This window comes from Pteropus vampyrus, unplaced genomic scaffold, assembly GCF_000151845.1.
Source record: "Pteropus vampyrus isolate Shadow unplaced genomic scaffold, Pvam_2.0 Scaffold335, whole genome shotgun sequence".
NCBI lineage: Eukaryota > Metazoa > Chordata > Mammalia > Chiroptera > Pteropodidae > Pteropus > Pteropus vampyrus.
In genome coordinates this window covers 1,994,886-2,012,245 of record NW_011889116.1, presented here as the reverse complement: position 1 = coordinate 2,012,245, position 17,360 = coordinate 1,994,886, and the positions used below count along the sequence as shown (strand labels likewise).

Here is a 17,360-nt window from a genome sequence, read left to right as displayed (position 1 = left end):
TAATATATACTATTGAACAAATAGTTTCTGCATGTCTAACTCACTGATAAAGCTCAAGCTATAAGCAGGGTAAGTAATGTTTCTCCACAGGTCCTATTGATCAAACTTAACCAAAGGAATTTGTATATTTGTCTCTCTTTAATGATCTCTTTCTACGGGCCAATCTCTTTCTGTTGCTCCAGAGGCTGGAAAGTATCAACCTTTTCCAATAGTAGATATTCCCTTATGATAAATGCTCAGTAAAACTCCACTATTCAGAGGGACTGAAAGGGAGGATGGTCTGAAGTACTAAAGGTTTTACTATATTAAAATAAATCCCATTTTATTCAGGTTAATTAAAAGTGAGAATGTATGGTGTTAAAAGCATCTCTTATTGTGACTAGCACATAGCTGTTGCTCAATAAATTATTCTCTTCCTTTGAAGAAATCTGGTAAATAAAATCATTGCTTCATAGAGGCTCAAAAAGGACCTGTTTTAATGAATAATAAGCACATCATTCATTCAGTAAATATTTATTGCACGCCAACAATTATGTATCAGCTCCAACTTAGTATGCAAACATGAAATAAGAGATCACATTTAAACTGTTAATATGTAAACAAATGCTTATAAAGACCTTAAAGCCATTTACAAATTGAGTAAATATCCTCCTTACAATCTACAGATAGTACAAAGATCAGCCTCATCCCAGTCTACTGAAACATGTCACAATTTTAAGTCATTGAGAGTTTGCCACTTGTTCAATAAACATTTATTGAGCACCTACTCTATTTCAGGCTCTATATCGGTTGAGAACATGGAAAAAGAATGTCTCTAATCTTGAGATACTCACAATCTAGTAGGGGAAATGAAAATACATAGATGATTAAATGTTTTTGTTAAATTATAGAAGATGTGATGGGAATCCACAGGAGAAGAATCTAATCTAGACTGAGGTGGGAAGCAGGGAAGATTAAAGAAAGGATGCCAGATGGGATGATGGGAAACTGTCACTGCTATTCACATTTTTAAAAGTGGACCTCTCTTGGTTTATCATCAAGATGGAGGAGTAGATAAACACTGTGCTTGCCTTGTCTCAGGACCACATCAAAATTACAACTAAACTACAGAACAACAATTGTTGAGAATTACCTAAAATCTAGCCAAAAAGAAGTCCTACAACTGGGGACATACAGAAGAAACTATGCTGAGACTGGTAGGAAGGGTGGAGATGAGGAACAGGCTGATCCCACACATGTGTGACTATTAAAAATCAAGAGGGATATCTTGGCTACAGAGGTCCCCCCTGAAGATCTATGGGTCCCACCCAGCTCCACACCAGGCTCCCCAGCCCAGGGTTCCAGTGCAAGGAAGAGAAGTTCCCATAACTTCTGGCTGTGAAAAGCAGTGGAAATTGTAGCTGAGTGAGAAAGAGGGCTTCTGGAGTCTCAAATTTTCCACTTGAAGGGCCCAGGCATGGACTTGCTCACTACAGAACTCACTTGCTCTGAGCTCCAGGAGTGGGGCAGCAGCTCAAAAGGCACCAGAAACATATGGGAAGGAACTGAATTGTCTGGCTTCAGGCCAAAGGCTAAAAAGGCAGCTTTCTCCCAGTTGGAAGTGCTGGCAGAAGCCATTGTTCCTTTGGTGAGCCCTTCCCCCACCCAACATGCAGACACATGTGGCTACCATATTTGAATCTCCATCAGCATGAGTAACACTAGTCACCCTGCCCTGGTGATTCTGAGACCCTTCCTCACTCAAATTGCGGACCCACCCAAGCCACTTCCATTGGCTTTTCCATACAAACTGTCTAGACTCACACTGCAGACTTTAGTAAAATCTCTCGAAGGTTCACAAACCCCAAACAAGCAGTATCTGGCCTCAGCATGCCCCATACCTCTTGCTAAGCAACCCTAAGCCTGGCAGTAGCAGCAGCTAGCCTCAGTTTGCAGCTTAGTCTCTACCAGGCACCTCCAAGCTCAGCACAAGTGGCAACTATCTGCACATCACTTTACACATCATATCAACTGGCCCCGAGCAGTGCACAAGCAGTAGCTGACCTTGGCCTGCAACAAAGCCTCTCCCAAGAGGACCCAGACACAACACACCTGGCAGCCAGCATCAGACCACACCAGAGCAACATCCAACCACCTCCACAAATGACACACCCAAAGGTCAAACTAGGCAGGCACCAGAGCCCTGCTAAAGTGAACCCTGCTCCATAGAGTCAGCTTCTGCACAACAGCTCTTCCACTATAATCACAACCAGCCCACACAACCAAACAGCCTGTGGGTCAATCCCTACCATTGATGTGCCAACAGCAACTAAGGTTCAACCATAATAGTAGGGCGCATAGAACCCACACAAAGGAAACACCTGAAGAACCTGGCTCAGGTAACAGGGTAACTATACCATTGGGCCCCACAGGACACCTACTACATAAGGCCACTCTACCAACACTGGGGAACATAGCAGCTCTACCTAATACATAAAATCAAACACAAAGAGGCAGTCAAAATGTGAGGATAAAGAAACATGTCCCAAATTAAAAAAAAAAAAAAGAATAAAGCTCCAGAAATTTTTTTTTTAAAAAATATGGAGACGAGCTATCTACCAGATACAGAGTTCAAAACACTGGTTATAAGAATGCTCAGTGATCTCAGTGAGTATTTCAACAAAGAGATCGGAAACATAAAAATGGAGACAGAAAACACTGAAAAGAACCAATCAAAAATAAAGAATACAATAACTGAAATGAAGACAACATTAGAGGGATTAGATGAAGCAGAGCATCAAATCAGCAATTTGGAAGGTAAGGTAGCAGAAAACACTCAATCAAAACAACAAAAACATAAAAGAATCCAAAAAAAAAAATTGAGGATAGTTTAAAGAGCTTCTGGGACAACATCAGCATACCAATATTTACAACATAGGGGTACCAGAAGGAGAAGAGAACAAGGAATTGAAAACCTACTTGAAGAAATAATGATGGAAAACTTCTCTAATATGGCAAAAGAAATAGACATACAAGTTGAGGAACCATAGAGAGTCTCAAACAAGATGAACTCAAAGACACCCACACAAGGACACATCATAATTAAAATGCCAAAGCTAAAACAAAGACTCTTAAAAGCAAAAGTTATTAGTTACCTACAAGGGAGCTCCCATAAGACTGTTGGCTGATTTCTTAACAAAATCTTTGCAGGCTAGAAGGGATTGGCAGGAAATATTCAAAGTGATGAAAAGCAAGAACCTACAACTAAAATTTACCCAGCCAGTCTAGCACTTAAAATTGAAGGAGAGATAGGGAGCTTTTCAGACAAAAACTAAAGGAGTTCATCACCACCAAAACAGTACTACAAGAAATGTTAAAGAGACTTCTTTAAAAAGAAAAAGAAGGGGAATGAGGAGGAGGAGGAGAAAATAAAAAAGAACATAAATATGAATAATAATATGGCAATAACTACGTACCTATCAATAATTACTTTAAGTATAAATTAATTAAATGTTCCAATCAAAGACAGGGTAGCTGAATGATTAAGAAAACAAGACCTAAGAAATGAGAAAAAACGGCGTAGATGATAGAGGCTTTCTTCATCCCTCTTGCGACCAAATCAAAGTTGTGACAGAAACAAGAAACAAACAGCAAGAAAAGTCACCTGGAATCTATAGGAACAGAAGTACTACAATTAGGGAAAGAAATAACTAATCAATCTACACTAATAGAATGTAGGAGGGGGCGAAGACACGAGGCTGGTTGGTCAAAGCGACTGAGTGGGACAGAGGCTGCAGCAGCAACAGCCGGCAGCGGCAGATGCCTCTTAAAGGGACCATGTCCACAAGCGGACTTTCACGGAGACTAAACTGCTTGCTCTGGGCACCAGCACTGGGTTGGCTGCTCCCAGGGCACCAGGAACTTACAGGGGGACACTGAGCTGTTGGGGTGAGGACCGGATGAGAGGCTCACTCACTACAGAAGTGCCGGTGGTATCCATGGTTCCTCTGTTGAGCCCTTCCTCTTCTAGTGTGTGGACACAGCACCACCATAGCTGAGATGTCGTCAAACTGGATAACAGAGGTCACTCTACCCAAAAGATTCTCTGAAACTCCACCTCCGACAACTCATGGCCCAACCCAAGCCACATTCAGGTGCATCCTCGGCAAGTCAGGTGCTCCTTGCTGAGCAGCACCAAGACACACTGGTGGTGGCTGACCGCAGTTTGTGGTGTGGCCTCTCGAGGCAACTATAAGCACAGGACCTGTGGATTGCTTGCTGAACCTTAACAGGTGGCCCTGGAGGGGCACAGGCTAGGGCTAAATTTGGCCTGCAGCTAAACCCCTCTCAGGATTCTCCCACTGGACACTGACCACACAAAGCCGCACTAATAAGACCGGGAGACTTAAAAGCTTTATTTAGTACATAGAAACAGACACAGAAAGGCAGTCAAAATGGGAAGACAAAGAAACCATATGAGAGAACAGAGCAGAGATTTAAGAATAATAGAATCAAGCAATTTAACAGATGCAGAGATCAAAACACTGGTTATAAAGATACTCAATGAACTTAGGGGAAGTGTAGATGAATTCAGTGAGAACGTTAACAAAGAGATTTAAAAAACATGAAAATGAAAACTATAAAAAGAAACCAATCAGAAATGAAGAACACATTATCTGAGATGAAAAGTATATTAAATGGAATAAACAGAGTAAATAAAGAAGAGGATCAAATGACTGATATAGAGGATGGGGAAGCCAAGGATACTCAATCAGAATGGCAAGAAAAAAGAACCCAAGACTATAATAATAATTTAAGGAGCCTATGGGACATAATTAAATGTAAAAATATCTGTGTCATAAGGGTACCTGAAGGAAAAAAAGACGTTGAACAGCTATTTGAAGAAATAATGATGGAAAACTTCCCTAACCTGGTGAAGGAAATAGCCATACAACCCCAGGAAGATCAGAGAGTCCCAAAAAAGAGGAGCCCAAAGAGGCCTACACCAAGATATAACATAATTAAAATGCCGAAAGTTTAATACAAAGAGAGAATCTTAAAAGCAGCTAGAGAAAAGCAGCTAGTTACTTACAAGGGAGCACCTATAAGACTGGCAGCTGATTTCTCAAAAGAAACTATGCAGGACAGAAGGGCTTAGCACAAAATATTCAATGTAACGAAAAGCCAGGATCTTCAACCAAGAATATTTGATCAGGCAAAGCTATCATTTAGAGTCGGAGAATAGATAGAGAGCTTCCCAGACAAAAATAAGCTAAAATAATTTATCAACACCAAGCCAGTATTACAGGAAATGTTGGAGGGACTTTTTTGAGAAGAAACATGTATTGAAAACAGGAATAAAGAATGGTAATAACTACATTCCTCTGAACAAGTACCTCAAATGGAAAAGAATTAAGTGCTCCAACCATAAGATAGTGTGGCTGAATGGATGAGAAAACAAGACCCCTACTTATGCTGCCTACAAGAGACTCACTTCTGATTAAAAGACATACACAGACTAAAAGGAATGGGATGGAAAAAGATATTGCCTTGATGGACCTAGAGGGTAATGTACTGAATAAAATGGGTCAGATTGAGAAAGACAAATATCGCATGATTTCACATACATGTGGAATCTAAAGAATAAAATAAACAACAACCACAAAAGCAAAAACAAATTCATAGATATCGAGAATATTTAGAGTGCTACTAGATGGGAGGGGTGTTGGGGGACAGCAAAAAAAAGAAAGGAATTAAGAGGTACGAATGGATACTTGCAGAATAGACATGGAGATGTAGTGTGTAGCATGGGGAAGATGGTTAATAATGTTGTAATAAATATTAAAGGGGAAGGGGGGTACTAGATTTAGTGAGGTGATCACTTTGAGAGTTATGTGGATCTCTAATCACTCTGCTATACAACTGAAACTGCTATATTATTGTATGCCAACTATAATTGAAAAAAAACTCATTGAATTGTACAATGTAAATACGAGCAACTAATTGTCTTTTTATATTTCAAAAAAGCTGACAAAAAAGAAGGGATTGGCAGGATATATTCAAAATTATGAAAAGCAATCACCTACGACCAAGATTACCCAGCGAATGTATCATTTAGAATCAAAGGAGAAATAAAGAGCTCCCCAGACAAGAAAAAGCTAAAGAAATTTATCATCACCATACCAGAATTACAAAAAAAGTTAAAGAGTCTTAAGAAGAAAAATTAAAAAATAGATAAAAAATATGAAGTACAAACTGTCAACTACAAAATAAGTCATTGGGATGTGATGTGCAGCATAGGGAATATAGTCAATAATATTGTAAAAATTTTGTACAGTGACAGATGTTTACTAGATTTATCATGGTGACCACTTCATAAGGTATATAAATTTCTAATCACTATGCTGTATGCCTGAAACTAATATAATATTGTATGTCAACTCTAATTTAAAAAGTAAAAAATAAAAAATATGAATAATAAAATGGCAGTAATGACATATCTATCAATAATTACTTTAACTGTAAGTAAATTTAATGCTCCATTCAAAAGACATAGGTGGATGAATGGATAAGAAAACAACCCTTACATATGCTGCCTACAAGAGACTCACTTCAGATCATAAGACACACAAAGTAAAGGTTTAGATGAAAAAAGATAGTTCATGAAAATGAAAAGGAAAAAGCAGATGGGGTAGCAACACTTATACAGACAAAATAGACGTTGAAACAACGGCCATAACAAGGGACAAAGAAAGACCTTGTAATCTTACTTCTGGGTATTTATTCAAAGAAACCCAAAACACTACTTCGAAAGAACATGTGCATTCATATGTTCATTGTAGCATTATTTACTATAGGCAAGATATAGAGGCAACCTGGTTGTCCGATCAGTGGATGAATGGATAAGGAATAGGTGGTACATGTATACAATGGAGTATTACTCACCTATAAAAAAAAGAATGAAATCTTGCCATCTGCAACAACATGGATTGACCTAGAGTGTATTGTGCTGAGTAAGTCAGACAGAGAAATGCCATGATTTCACTTACATGAGGAATCTAAAGAATAAAATGAACAAACAGAGAGAACATAAACAAACTCCTAGATGCAGAAAACATACTGATAGTTGCCAGATGGGAGGGGTGTAGGGTTGAGGAAAAGAGGGCACAAGATTAAGAAACACAAATTGGTAGTAACAAAATAGTCATAGGGATGTAAAGTATAGCATAAGGAATATAGTCAATAATATTGTAATAACTATGTATGGTGTCAGATGGGTACTAGATTTATCAGGGTAATCACTTTGTAAGTTATATAAATATCTAATCAATATGGTTTACACCTAAAACTAATAATAATATTATATGTCAACTGTAATTGAAAAATAAAGAAAATTTTTTAAATAATAGAGTTTCATCTGAGTGGTATTTCAATTCTACTTCTGTTCACCAAAAATTCTATTCATGGGTCTGGAATCACTTGGACAGGCCTAGAATGCTGTCCAGTTTGTGTATTATGTTTAAATAGGCTGGATCTTTACAAATATACAATTTTTAATAAGACTTGAAACCTTTGCTATTTTCAGTAATGAAGAATTTCCTTAATAAGTTCCTAAACTGTGTCTTTGCCCTACCTAATTTCTGTCCTGAAATTCAATGTTCAAAATAGACTGTAAATAGCCCTTCATGTATCACAGAATGTACCAGATCTATACTATTGGATAAGAAATTTTAATCTCAACAAAGAAACTTTTCTTTAACTAGAAGTGTGCCATCACCTTCTCTGCAAACCTAAGCTGACAATAGTGCTTAGGTTTATTGGGTCAGTAGGACAATTATCTTGTCTTTAAGAAGTCATATTGGAGCAGTTCTTCTTCAACAGGAATTCCAGCTTCCTATTGGTAATGAACAAGCCCCCTTCACTTTAAAAAGATGTTCCCTAATATTTGCCATCAATTTTCCTTTCTGCAGCATAAGCTCATTACCACTTCTGACTTGCTTAACAGCTTGACACTCTCTATAAGTGATGAAAAGTATTCCATCCTTTCATCCTAGGAGAATGAGATTCTTTTTCTTTGAAGAAAATGCCTCAACTTTCACTTGCCAGATGAGTATTCAAGTGAATAGCAATATAGCTTATATTTATTTAGGGCCTCCCATGCAGAATTCCTGAGCTGTAAAATAGGTAAAGAAACCTCTCCACCCAGCAAATATGGCCTCTTATTAGTTTATAATACTGGGCCCAGACCCAGGAAAAATTGTCGCATACATGAATCTGCATTTGGCATCCCTAATAGGTGTCTAGTCTATTCCAGTATCTCCAGTATCTCTAGCTTTCTTATCTAGTACTCCATATTCCTGATTCCTTAGACTTAACCAATCTCATCAGTCTATGGATTATCCCTCCATGGCCTAGCTCTCTGCTACCTTTCTGAAGCTGGGCATAGGTTAAATAAGAAGAAAAACTCATAGCTGTTATGGTGGTAGCTGGTAAATGTGTAACTCTTTTAACAAACAGAGTTAAATTCATTTTATTAACAGTAATTAATACAGCTAACATGTATTTCAAAGCTTACTACATGCCAGACACTATTCTAAACATTACATATGTATAACTCATTTAATCCTCCCAACAACTTAGAGGGATAGGTACTTATAAGATTTCCCATTTTACAGATTAGGACATTGAGGTACAAAAGAATTAAGGAACATACCCAAGGTCATACAGTTAGTGATAAAGCTAGGTAAGATATGAATCCATAAGGTCTGGAGCCTATGTTACTGAAGCCAGTTTATGTTCAGATATTGGGAATACTAAAATAAGAAAAATCCACAGCCCCCCAAAGAACTCACAGTTTAGAAGAATGCATTACCCTAATTAAGACTACTCTTCAGGCTACTTCTTTAAAAAGAGACTAATAGTGGAAATTTCAGGCCCTTGAAAAAGTGGTGGTAAGGCCCTCTCTGTATCAAACCCACTCAAAGCTTTATAATTAAAAGGCATACCTAGAAAATACTGGAGAAGAAATGAAGGTCTGTATAGACATGACTGGTAGCTATATAGCTCAATGACTCAAGATAAAAGTTCATCAAGACTCCAAGATCCATCAGAGGACCTCATCCCAGATACCTAGAAGGCAGTAATGTGGTGCTCTTTTTAATTTTTACATTTTCCTTTCTACCAGGTGCAGGTACAAGGAATGACTGGAAACATCCAATTTGACACTTACGGACGTAGAACAAATTATACCATTGATGTGTATGAAATGAAAGTCACTGGCTCTCGAAAAGTAAGTAACTAAAACATATCCAAAAAAAAAGTCTTTTGAAAGGTGACAGCACTCAGATGCAAGAAAATAGGTGTTAGGAAACACGCACAAAGCAAATTCCCACATATCATTTTTGCCTTTACTTTCAGTGAATAGTGTAGATGTGAGGCAGAGTTATTTAGTAATCAGTGCTCCATCTACACAGTTTAGAAGGAGGTTAGTTCTATAAGTGGTAGCCTCAACATTTATTAACAGCTTCCTACAGTAAATGGAAGGAATCACAAATTTTGCTGCATATTTTTATTTAAACAAAAGCTGCCAAGGTACACATGGATTTAGCAACAAAATTAGAAAATAGGTATCTCTTCATTTTGCCAACTCACCCACCAAAAGAGACTCTGAACAAAGTACCTTTCCCTACAGCTAAATGTCATAATGACCATTTTGCTTCTATCATACTAATAGTTGAGTTAGGCATGAAGTGGGGATTTAACAGTCATTGATAAAACCTCAGAACATAAAATATCTTGTGTCCTTTCTATAGGATACTCAACTAGTTTCCCACCCCCACATCCCAGCTTTTCTACAGTTCAAAGCAAAGTATTTTTCTGCTATATGAGTTTAAAGGAAAAAAAAGACTGATCATCTTACAGTGGACTAAATTATTTTACAAAATATCAGTAAAGGTGAGGTGGGGTTGGGAACCCCCAGGATAAAGGAACAGCACATCTGTATGTGTCGGTGTTGGGACCCTGGTGAGAATGCCAAGACAGAGGGAGACGTCAATCCTTGTAAAGCTCAAGCAACTAAAAAAGAAAAAGAAGAAAAAAAAAAAGGTTTATTCCACAACAGCACATGAATTTCATGGCATACTTTTTGAGTGAAAAATAGACAATCAGGTCAAATATCTGTTCTTTCTAGGCTGGCTATTGGAATGAGTATGAAAGGTTTGTGCCTTTCTCGGATCAGCAAATCAGCAATGACAGTGCATCCTCAGAGAACCGGACCATCGTGGTGACTACCATTCTGGTGAGTATGGAGAGAAGATAGGTGGACTCTGTACATTAAGACTTCTGCTTTCTGAAAAGCATTATTCAGCCTGTAGGAAAGACAAGTTTAAGCAGTGAAAACTTCCAACAGATCAGCTTAGGAACCTCTTAAAATATCTTGCCATTATGATTAATTGAATGTCATTTTAAAAAAGAAAAATAATAGGAATTTGGAACAGTTTCAGATATTCTCCTCTTTACCCCCCTCCTTCTACTCCAGGATTGATGTTTCATCTGAACTTGAAATTTAATTCTTCACTATGTGGAAGACAGAATCGTGTGGAGGAGAGAGTAGAGCGGGGTTCTAATATTAGGTCTACCAGTAGTAGACTAGTAAACTTGTGCTTAATTTTGCAAGTCACAACTTCTCTGAGCTTCAGGTTGGGTTTTTTTTTTTTTTAATTTATGGAATAAGTATAATAATTTCCTACCAATGTCACAGGAGCATTTAAGGACAATATTCACTATGTAAAGCTTTTCTGCAAAATTCAAGGCACTATTGAAATGTGAGATAGTATTCTCATTTCATTTTAAAATGTTTTTCTAAAATCTAGTATATTTTTACCGAATAAAGTAGAAACTTTGGTTAAAAATGAGTATGACAGTAGGTCTGAAATTATGATTAATTGAATGGAAATTTGGCTTAAGTTTACCTTTTATTTAAACATACATATCAAATACTTTGTCCTAGGTGCTGTATTAGGCCCTGCGGATGTAAAAATGAATAAGCCACAGACTCTGACCTCACAAAGATCACAATGCTTCCCTAGGGCTTGCCTGGGCCGGCCATGGTTCCTACATGATAAACCCCAAGAAATCAAAGGCAGTTCAACTTTGTGTAACTAAGGGAAATACCTCTACCTGGTTTGACTAAATCAAAAACTTTACAGGTAGAAACTGGTCCCTCTTTCACACTCAAAAATAACAAATTCTTCTCTACTTCCTTAAATCATTAGTTAAGGACTCCAAGGAATATGCAGCCTAATGAATAGTTGATTGAGGCTCTTCTGTTTAAGAAAAAAATTTTGTCTCTTTTTAGACACCAAAGTTCAATAGCCATAGTGGGGAGGGCACTTCATGATTACATTTATCATCTTTTAGAAGAATGTATGAGTAATCTTTTGATCTTCTTTCTGGTCCTAAAGGAATCACCATATGTAATGTATAAGAAGAACCATGAGCAACTGGAAGGAAATGAGCGATATGAAGGCTATTGTGTAGACTTAGCCTATGAAATAGCCAAACACGTAAGGATCAAATACAAATTGTCCATTGTCGGCGATGGGAAATATGGTGCAAGGGACCCAGAGACTAAAATATGGAATGGCATGGTTGGGGAACTTGTCTATGGCGTAAGTTCTTTTCAATTCTATTTTCATGTACTTTTATGTTTTCCATTTAACAAAGAGGATTTAATTTTCGAGTGTGATACTTATCCAATTATATCATTTTCATATGATCTGTAAGAAAAATGGTTTTCTTCTACAGTTGAATTTTGTCAAAGTAGCTTGTCAATAGCATCCTTTGGGCAACAAGATTATTTTACTAAAAGGAAAGCAGAATTGGAGGACTGTGTTTGGCAACATTAAGCACAGCCTGCCCTCTATTGAAAATCTCTTCCTTCTGTGTTCCCTGTCTTAGGCAGCAGAATCACCACCAAGCTAGTTCTAAGCAACCTGATTATCTATTCTCACCACTCCCCTCATATTTAGTTAGTCACTTTGTCCTATCAATTCTAGTCTTATGTCTCTCAAATCAAGACACACTTCATTCCCACCATCATCATCTTAGTTAAGGCTCTTACCATTTGTTAGTCATTTAACTGGTTGCCCTGCCACTGTTCTTATCCTGGCAACTAAGATCTCCACATTATTGTAACTTGACACTTTAAGAATAAGGATAAAATTTAAGTTCCTTAGGATGGCAAATAAGGCACTTCAATATCTGGCACTCGCCTACCTCTCTAGTTTCATCTTGTACTCTTTCTCCTTCACACTCAATGTTTCAGCTATAGCAAAGAATGTGTTGTTCCCTGAAGGTGCCCAGCTTTCACTTAGGGGATGCCTGGAAGTGCTTTTGCCACTATTAGCTAGCTAACATCACCTACAAGTTCTCCAGAACTTAGAGGTGTCACCTCTTTCAGGAAGCCTTCCCTCATCTCATTTACCCACCTGCTGTCTGGTTAGGTGCCCCTGCTTTTTGCTTCCTTAGAGTAATTTCTGCTTTCTTATAATACCTTTGAACTCTTATTATAATGATCTATTTAAAAGTTCAGTTGTCCCAACTAGACTATGAACTCCTTGAGAACAGGTATTTATTTCAATATCTCAGAGCCTGGCACATAATGAAAATTCAACAAATATTTGTTGAATAAATTAATGAATGAACAGAATGGCTCTACCAAGGGCTTGTCCATCGGCCAAGTACAAAAGAATTTTACCAATAATTAGCGCCTTTCAGAAGGATATCTTCAGAGATCCTCAATGGCTTTGCTTTAAAGGGTTTTGGCCTCTGATTATGAATGTCAGATCTTAGGCCATGTAGTGAGGCATATGGAGGCAAGCAGAACTGGGCATAAGAACAGCCCACTGGATGAACCATCCACTAGAGAACTACCCAAGTAGCAAAGGTTACAGTTGTAACAGACAACAGGTTAGAAAACAGAGGAATCTAGGGGGTAGATATACTGAAAAGAAGCTGTTAAGAAGCAAACATTCAAGTTACCTATTAAACTGAGGTTCAAGATATAGATTCCAGTGCTCGGAATGGGTATTAGCAAGAATATAGTGTAGCTATCCAATCATAAGATAGTACTGGGGTCGCTAAATAAGTTTTTAGAACAGGTCTTCAGGAACAAGCACAAAGGCAGAAGCTCATTTCTAAAATTAAGGGCACATAAAGGGAATTAAGGCTTAAAATGAGACGGATCTCAAGTATCAAAACTAAGGCACCATCCTCCAGTCAGACAAGCAGCAAGGCAATTTGAACCTTAGCTCCCAGCTATGGTGCTGGAGCCAATTATCTCCTATCCTGGGTCAATGTTAGTCCTGAGAACTGAGGCAGGGCTGAGTTGCAGGTAAGATTCAAGTGAACTCAGTTATGAGAAGGAGAAGAACTTCTAATGCCAGAGAGAGTGGCCTGAGCAAAGGGCAGAGCGCCTATCATGCTCTCCAAGGACGCTGAGAAGTTCTGACCTCTTATTTTATGGTGATCAAATCTTCTCTTTTTTGTCCTTCTTCTTCCCAATGCTCAGGCTTCAAAAGGTCCTGTCTTGCTCACAGCTTTCTCTTGCTCTTAGCACATCACTTGGTATATAGTAGATAGTCATTTTTTGCTCTAATGAGTAAACACCTAGAATGCAGTAATGCTCAGCCAATATGTATTAAATTGAGTTCATGGTAGGAGATAATCCTATAATGTTGTTGTTGTCGTTATTATTATTAGCTACTATTTGCGGCATATCTCTTGGTTGCCAGATACTTTGCTAAGTGCTTTACAGACATTATGTAACTTAATCCTCACAACATACTTCCAAGGGAGGTGCCATTGTTATCATTCTACAGAAGAGAACATTGAAGTCTAAAGAGGTAAAGTCTCATGCCAAGATCAAATAGCTTATAGCAACCCAATAATTTGAACCCAGGTCTCTGACTATGACATCCATGTTCTTTAACCATTGCCCTTTATTGCCCAACAGCCAAAGTATTGTTTCAGTGCCATCCCATCCCAAAAGACAGTTGAAATTTATTATAAAGGCCCCTGGTGCCTTAGCCATTCTGAGAAGAGTGTTTGGCCAGGAATTTAGGGTGTCAGTTTTCACTGGGCCAGAGTAGAACTGACATGAGTTCTACCAGCCCATCATGACTCAATAGCCAGAGATCTCTATTGTCGCAAAAGAAAACCCATCATACTATGTAAATAGCTCAGTGCCCTCTTGGCATTGAGCAGGACATTAGACACAGTGATGTAGAGCAAGGCAGATTTACTGACACTGTTCAAACAAAAACCAGCTTTCTCACTGGGTTTTGGTCTCTCCTCTGGCAGTCCTCTGTACCATATTATCTTCCTCTTTCCAATTTGCTTATGCATGAGGAAGCTTGAGAGCTAGAGAGCCCTTTATTTGTTTAGTAATTTAGAAGTCATCTTTCTAATGCTGCATAGATAAAAAAAAATATTCCTGATGGAGCCTTCCCATCTTTTCCCTCCAGTTCTTTCTACTAAAGACAGAAACAATAGCCATGGAAAGCTCCTTCAGAAATGTCCTTCTCCCTCCCCTGACCTGGAACAAGTTTCTGATGCTTTCTGGGATTACAGCACAAGGTGATTCCAGGAAATTGAGAGCAAACCAACCCATTTTAGTGGACTGCCAAATTTTACTTTCTTCTAAAACCAGTGCCTATGAAAAATGGACATTCTTGTCATGCTTGAAGAGCTCTCTGTTAGGGATGATCATGATCTCATAAGCTAAATGTGTCTTCATCTTCATTTAGAAGTTTTAGTCTTTCAGCATTAGAAAGTTTTCAACTCCTCTATTATTGATAGAAATGGAAAAAAGTGAAAACACAGGCATTTGTTTCTGGCAGGTCTGGTCTCTTGTGGTTTGCAAGCTGCTTAAGAAAAAGAAGGACAGAAAATCCCCAGTGATTTCTCTAAGTGTTTAATAAGCAAAAGGAGGGAGAACGTGAAACTATTTCCTACGATGAACATGAAAACTACACAGATAGGCACTGCTTTATCTTTAGGATATTTTCTCTTATGCTTTTAGTATGTAAAACAGATCACAGTCAGGGGGAAAATGAAGAAAGGCAGAAATGAAAAAATGTTTTGCGAAGGAGATTTAAATATCTGCCCTAAGTCTAAAGAAAGAATCAAAATGGATTAAATTTGTTAAAGAATAAAGAAGCCAATCAGCCTCTTTTCAGATGATTTCTAAATGGTCTTTTTTCCTCTAAAGAAAATCGAATCAAGATTGATGTTTGGGGTGTTTTGTATCCCTAAGAAGTCTATTTTTTGAAACAAACGTCAGTAGGACACAATGTGCCCCATTATATAAGCTCTTCAGAACATTATGGACTTGAAGCTGTCCACCTGCTTTTACCAGTTTTGATTTTAAGCTGGATGTCTATAACATCGCAACATGGTAATTGACTCCAAGTCAAATGATTTGCAGACCATAAGTTTTTCTGGCTCCCCAATAGCATGAGTTTTAACAAGACATTTAAAAACATTTTTTTTTTCCTAGCAAGGTTCTTAGGCATCCTTTAGCCTATCTTTTAATTCATTTTACAGATAAATATGGGGACCAGCCAGGACCAGACATTAGAACTGCCCATTGGATAAACCAGGAAACCAAAGGCCTGATGTAGGACAGGAATGACAGGAATGGTGGCAGGGATTGTGACAAGGTCAAAAAAAATCACACAGTTTGGCAGAGCTTAGACTATAACTCAAGTTTCATGAATCCTGGTCCAGTGGTCTATCCACTGTGTCATATTGACTCAGTTTACTAAGTTTGTCAGATTATAGGAAGATTGGTGTTGTATTGGATATAGCATCCCTACCTGTCTTTAAGGAGTTTCCAATTTCGTTGAATTATAAGCTTTTCCATTCAAGATACTCCTCCTGCTTACCTGTGGCCTCCAGGATAATGTAATATACATCTCCAGTTATCATTTGAAATATTTGAAAACTCAGTGTAGACATCAGGGGGTTTCTGCCCTTTGAAAATAGATATAACCTAACAGAAAAAGAGTCAAGAAAAGAGCCAGAATAAAATCAAGATCCTAATTGACAGAATGACACCTCCCAACAGACAGCTGTCATGTTCCTTATGTTTCTAGCACTTAGAACTAAGAATAAAAGTGGGGAGGTGGAAGAGGGGTAGCTGCTTTGAGAAAAGCCAAACAAACTACTGCCAAGACTGGTACCTCTGGCTTAGAAGAAAGCAGAGAGCTTGGGATGCAGATGGGGTTGAGGACGGTTGATTCCAGGTTACATCCCTTGGGCATCCTCAGATTCCTTCACACTCCCAGGATAAATGGCAATTTTATAGATGCTATTCGCACTGACATTTCTTTACCTAAAAGAAATTATCTCTTGGGTTGTCACTATCCTAAGATAGATTCATTTTCCGCTAAGAAAGACAGAAGGTCGATCTGTCCTTCCAGCTAAAAGGCAGAGAAGCAAGAGTGCAGTAACAGATGCTAAGTGTTCTATTCTTCAGGTGATTATATTGGGCTTTGGCAGAAAAGCTGATGGTTTGATTAAAATGCCTCTCTCTTTCAAATGATGTATATGAATTCCAGGAAAGACCATTAAAGACTCATGGAAGTCTGCTATTCTGAGCTGAGAGGTTGGGGAAATATTTCCAAGCATATTTAGTTTCACAAGGCCTTTACCCAGATCCAGAGACACTTCTTTATCTTCATTTTGTCTTTAACTCTCTCAGTTCCCCAAAGAAAAGGAGCCCTAACCAGTAGATCCAGATTGGGACTTCTGTTCTAGATAAAGAAACAAGAAGACCCTGTTTTGACACTGCTTGTTGTTGCACAGGTTTAAATAGACCTTATCTCTTTATCCAGATCTTAACAATTGCAAACAGTAAATATCCCACAAAGTACAGCCAGTAAAGCAGTTTACATCTTGTCCCCCAACATGCAGTTATTATATTCCCATTGTCTAGTTTGATTCTGTCCCACTCCTTTTCCAATACATTTAAGCTTTTCAACAGAAATGTCTGCCAAAGGCTACTAGAAACTTATGGTTGATACAGAGATAAAACAGGTCATGCGTCTTCTCTCAGATAACATACAATATCGTGTGCATTATGTGCCAGTACATTACCTACCTCCTCTCTCCCGCAATTTGCTTTCAGAAAGTGCTGTAAAATGGTGACTGACAAACTACTGCTCATGCAGTCTCCAGGTGGGTTCTAACTTTTGTATCAGATAGTCAGATGAAAATACTTTTAAGCTATAACGTAAGCCTTTCAGCTCAAAAAAAAATTTAATGACATTTAAACTGCCATTTCTGTCTCAAACTTGTCAAATTCTTAAGTGTATCAT

General features: G+C 38.1%; 1 protein-coding gene across 8 annotated transcripts in view; it reads left to right on the top strand.

Moving 5' to 3' along the window:
* GRIA3 (glutamate ionotropic receptor AMPA type subunit 3) overlaps window positions 1-17,360 on the top strand; it is a 352,129-nt gene that overhangs the window by 249,320 nt on the left and 85,449 nt on the right. For all 8 annotated transcript variants that reach the window (XR_002776816.1, XR_002776817.1, XM_023522173.1 and 5 more), the window contains exons 8-10: window positions 9,164-9,268; window positions 10,169-10,276; window positions 11,442-11,648. Coding sequence is in view for 6 of the 8 variants with exons in the window: in XM_023522173.1 (XP_023377941.1) it covers window positions 9,164-9,268; window positions 10,169-10,276; window positions 11,442-11,648 (420 nt within the window). In the remaining 2 variants the exon portion in view is untranslated. The remainder of the gene's footprint in view (window positions 1-9,163; window positions 9,269-10,168; window positions 10,277-11,441; window positions 11,649-17,360) is intronic.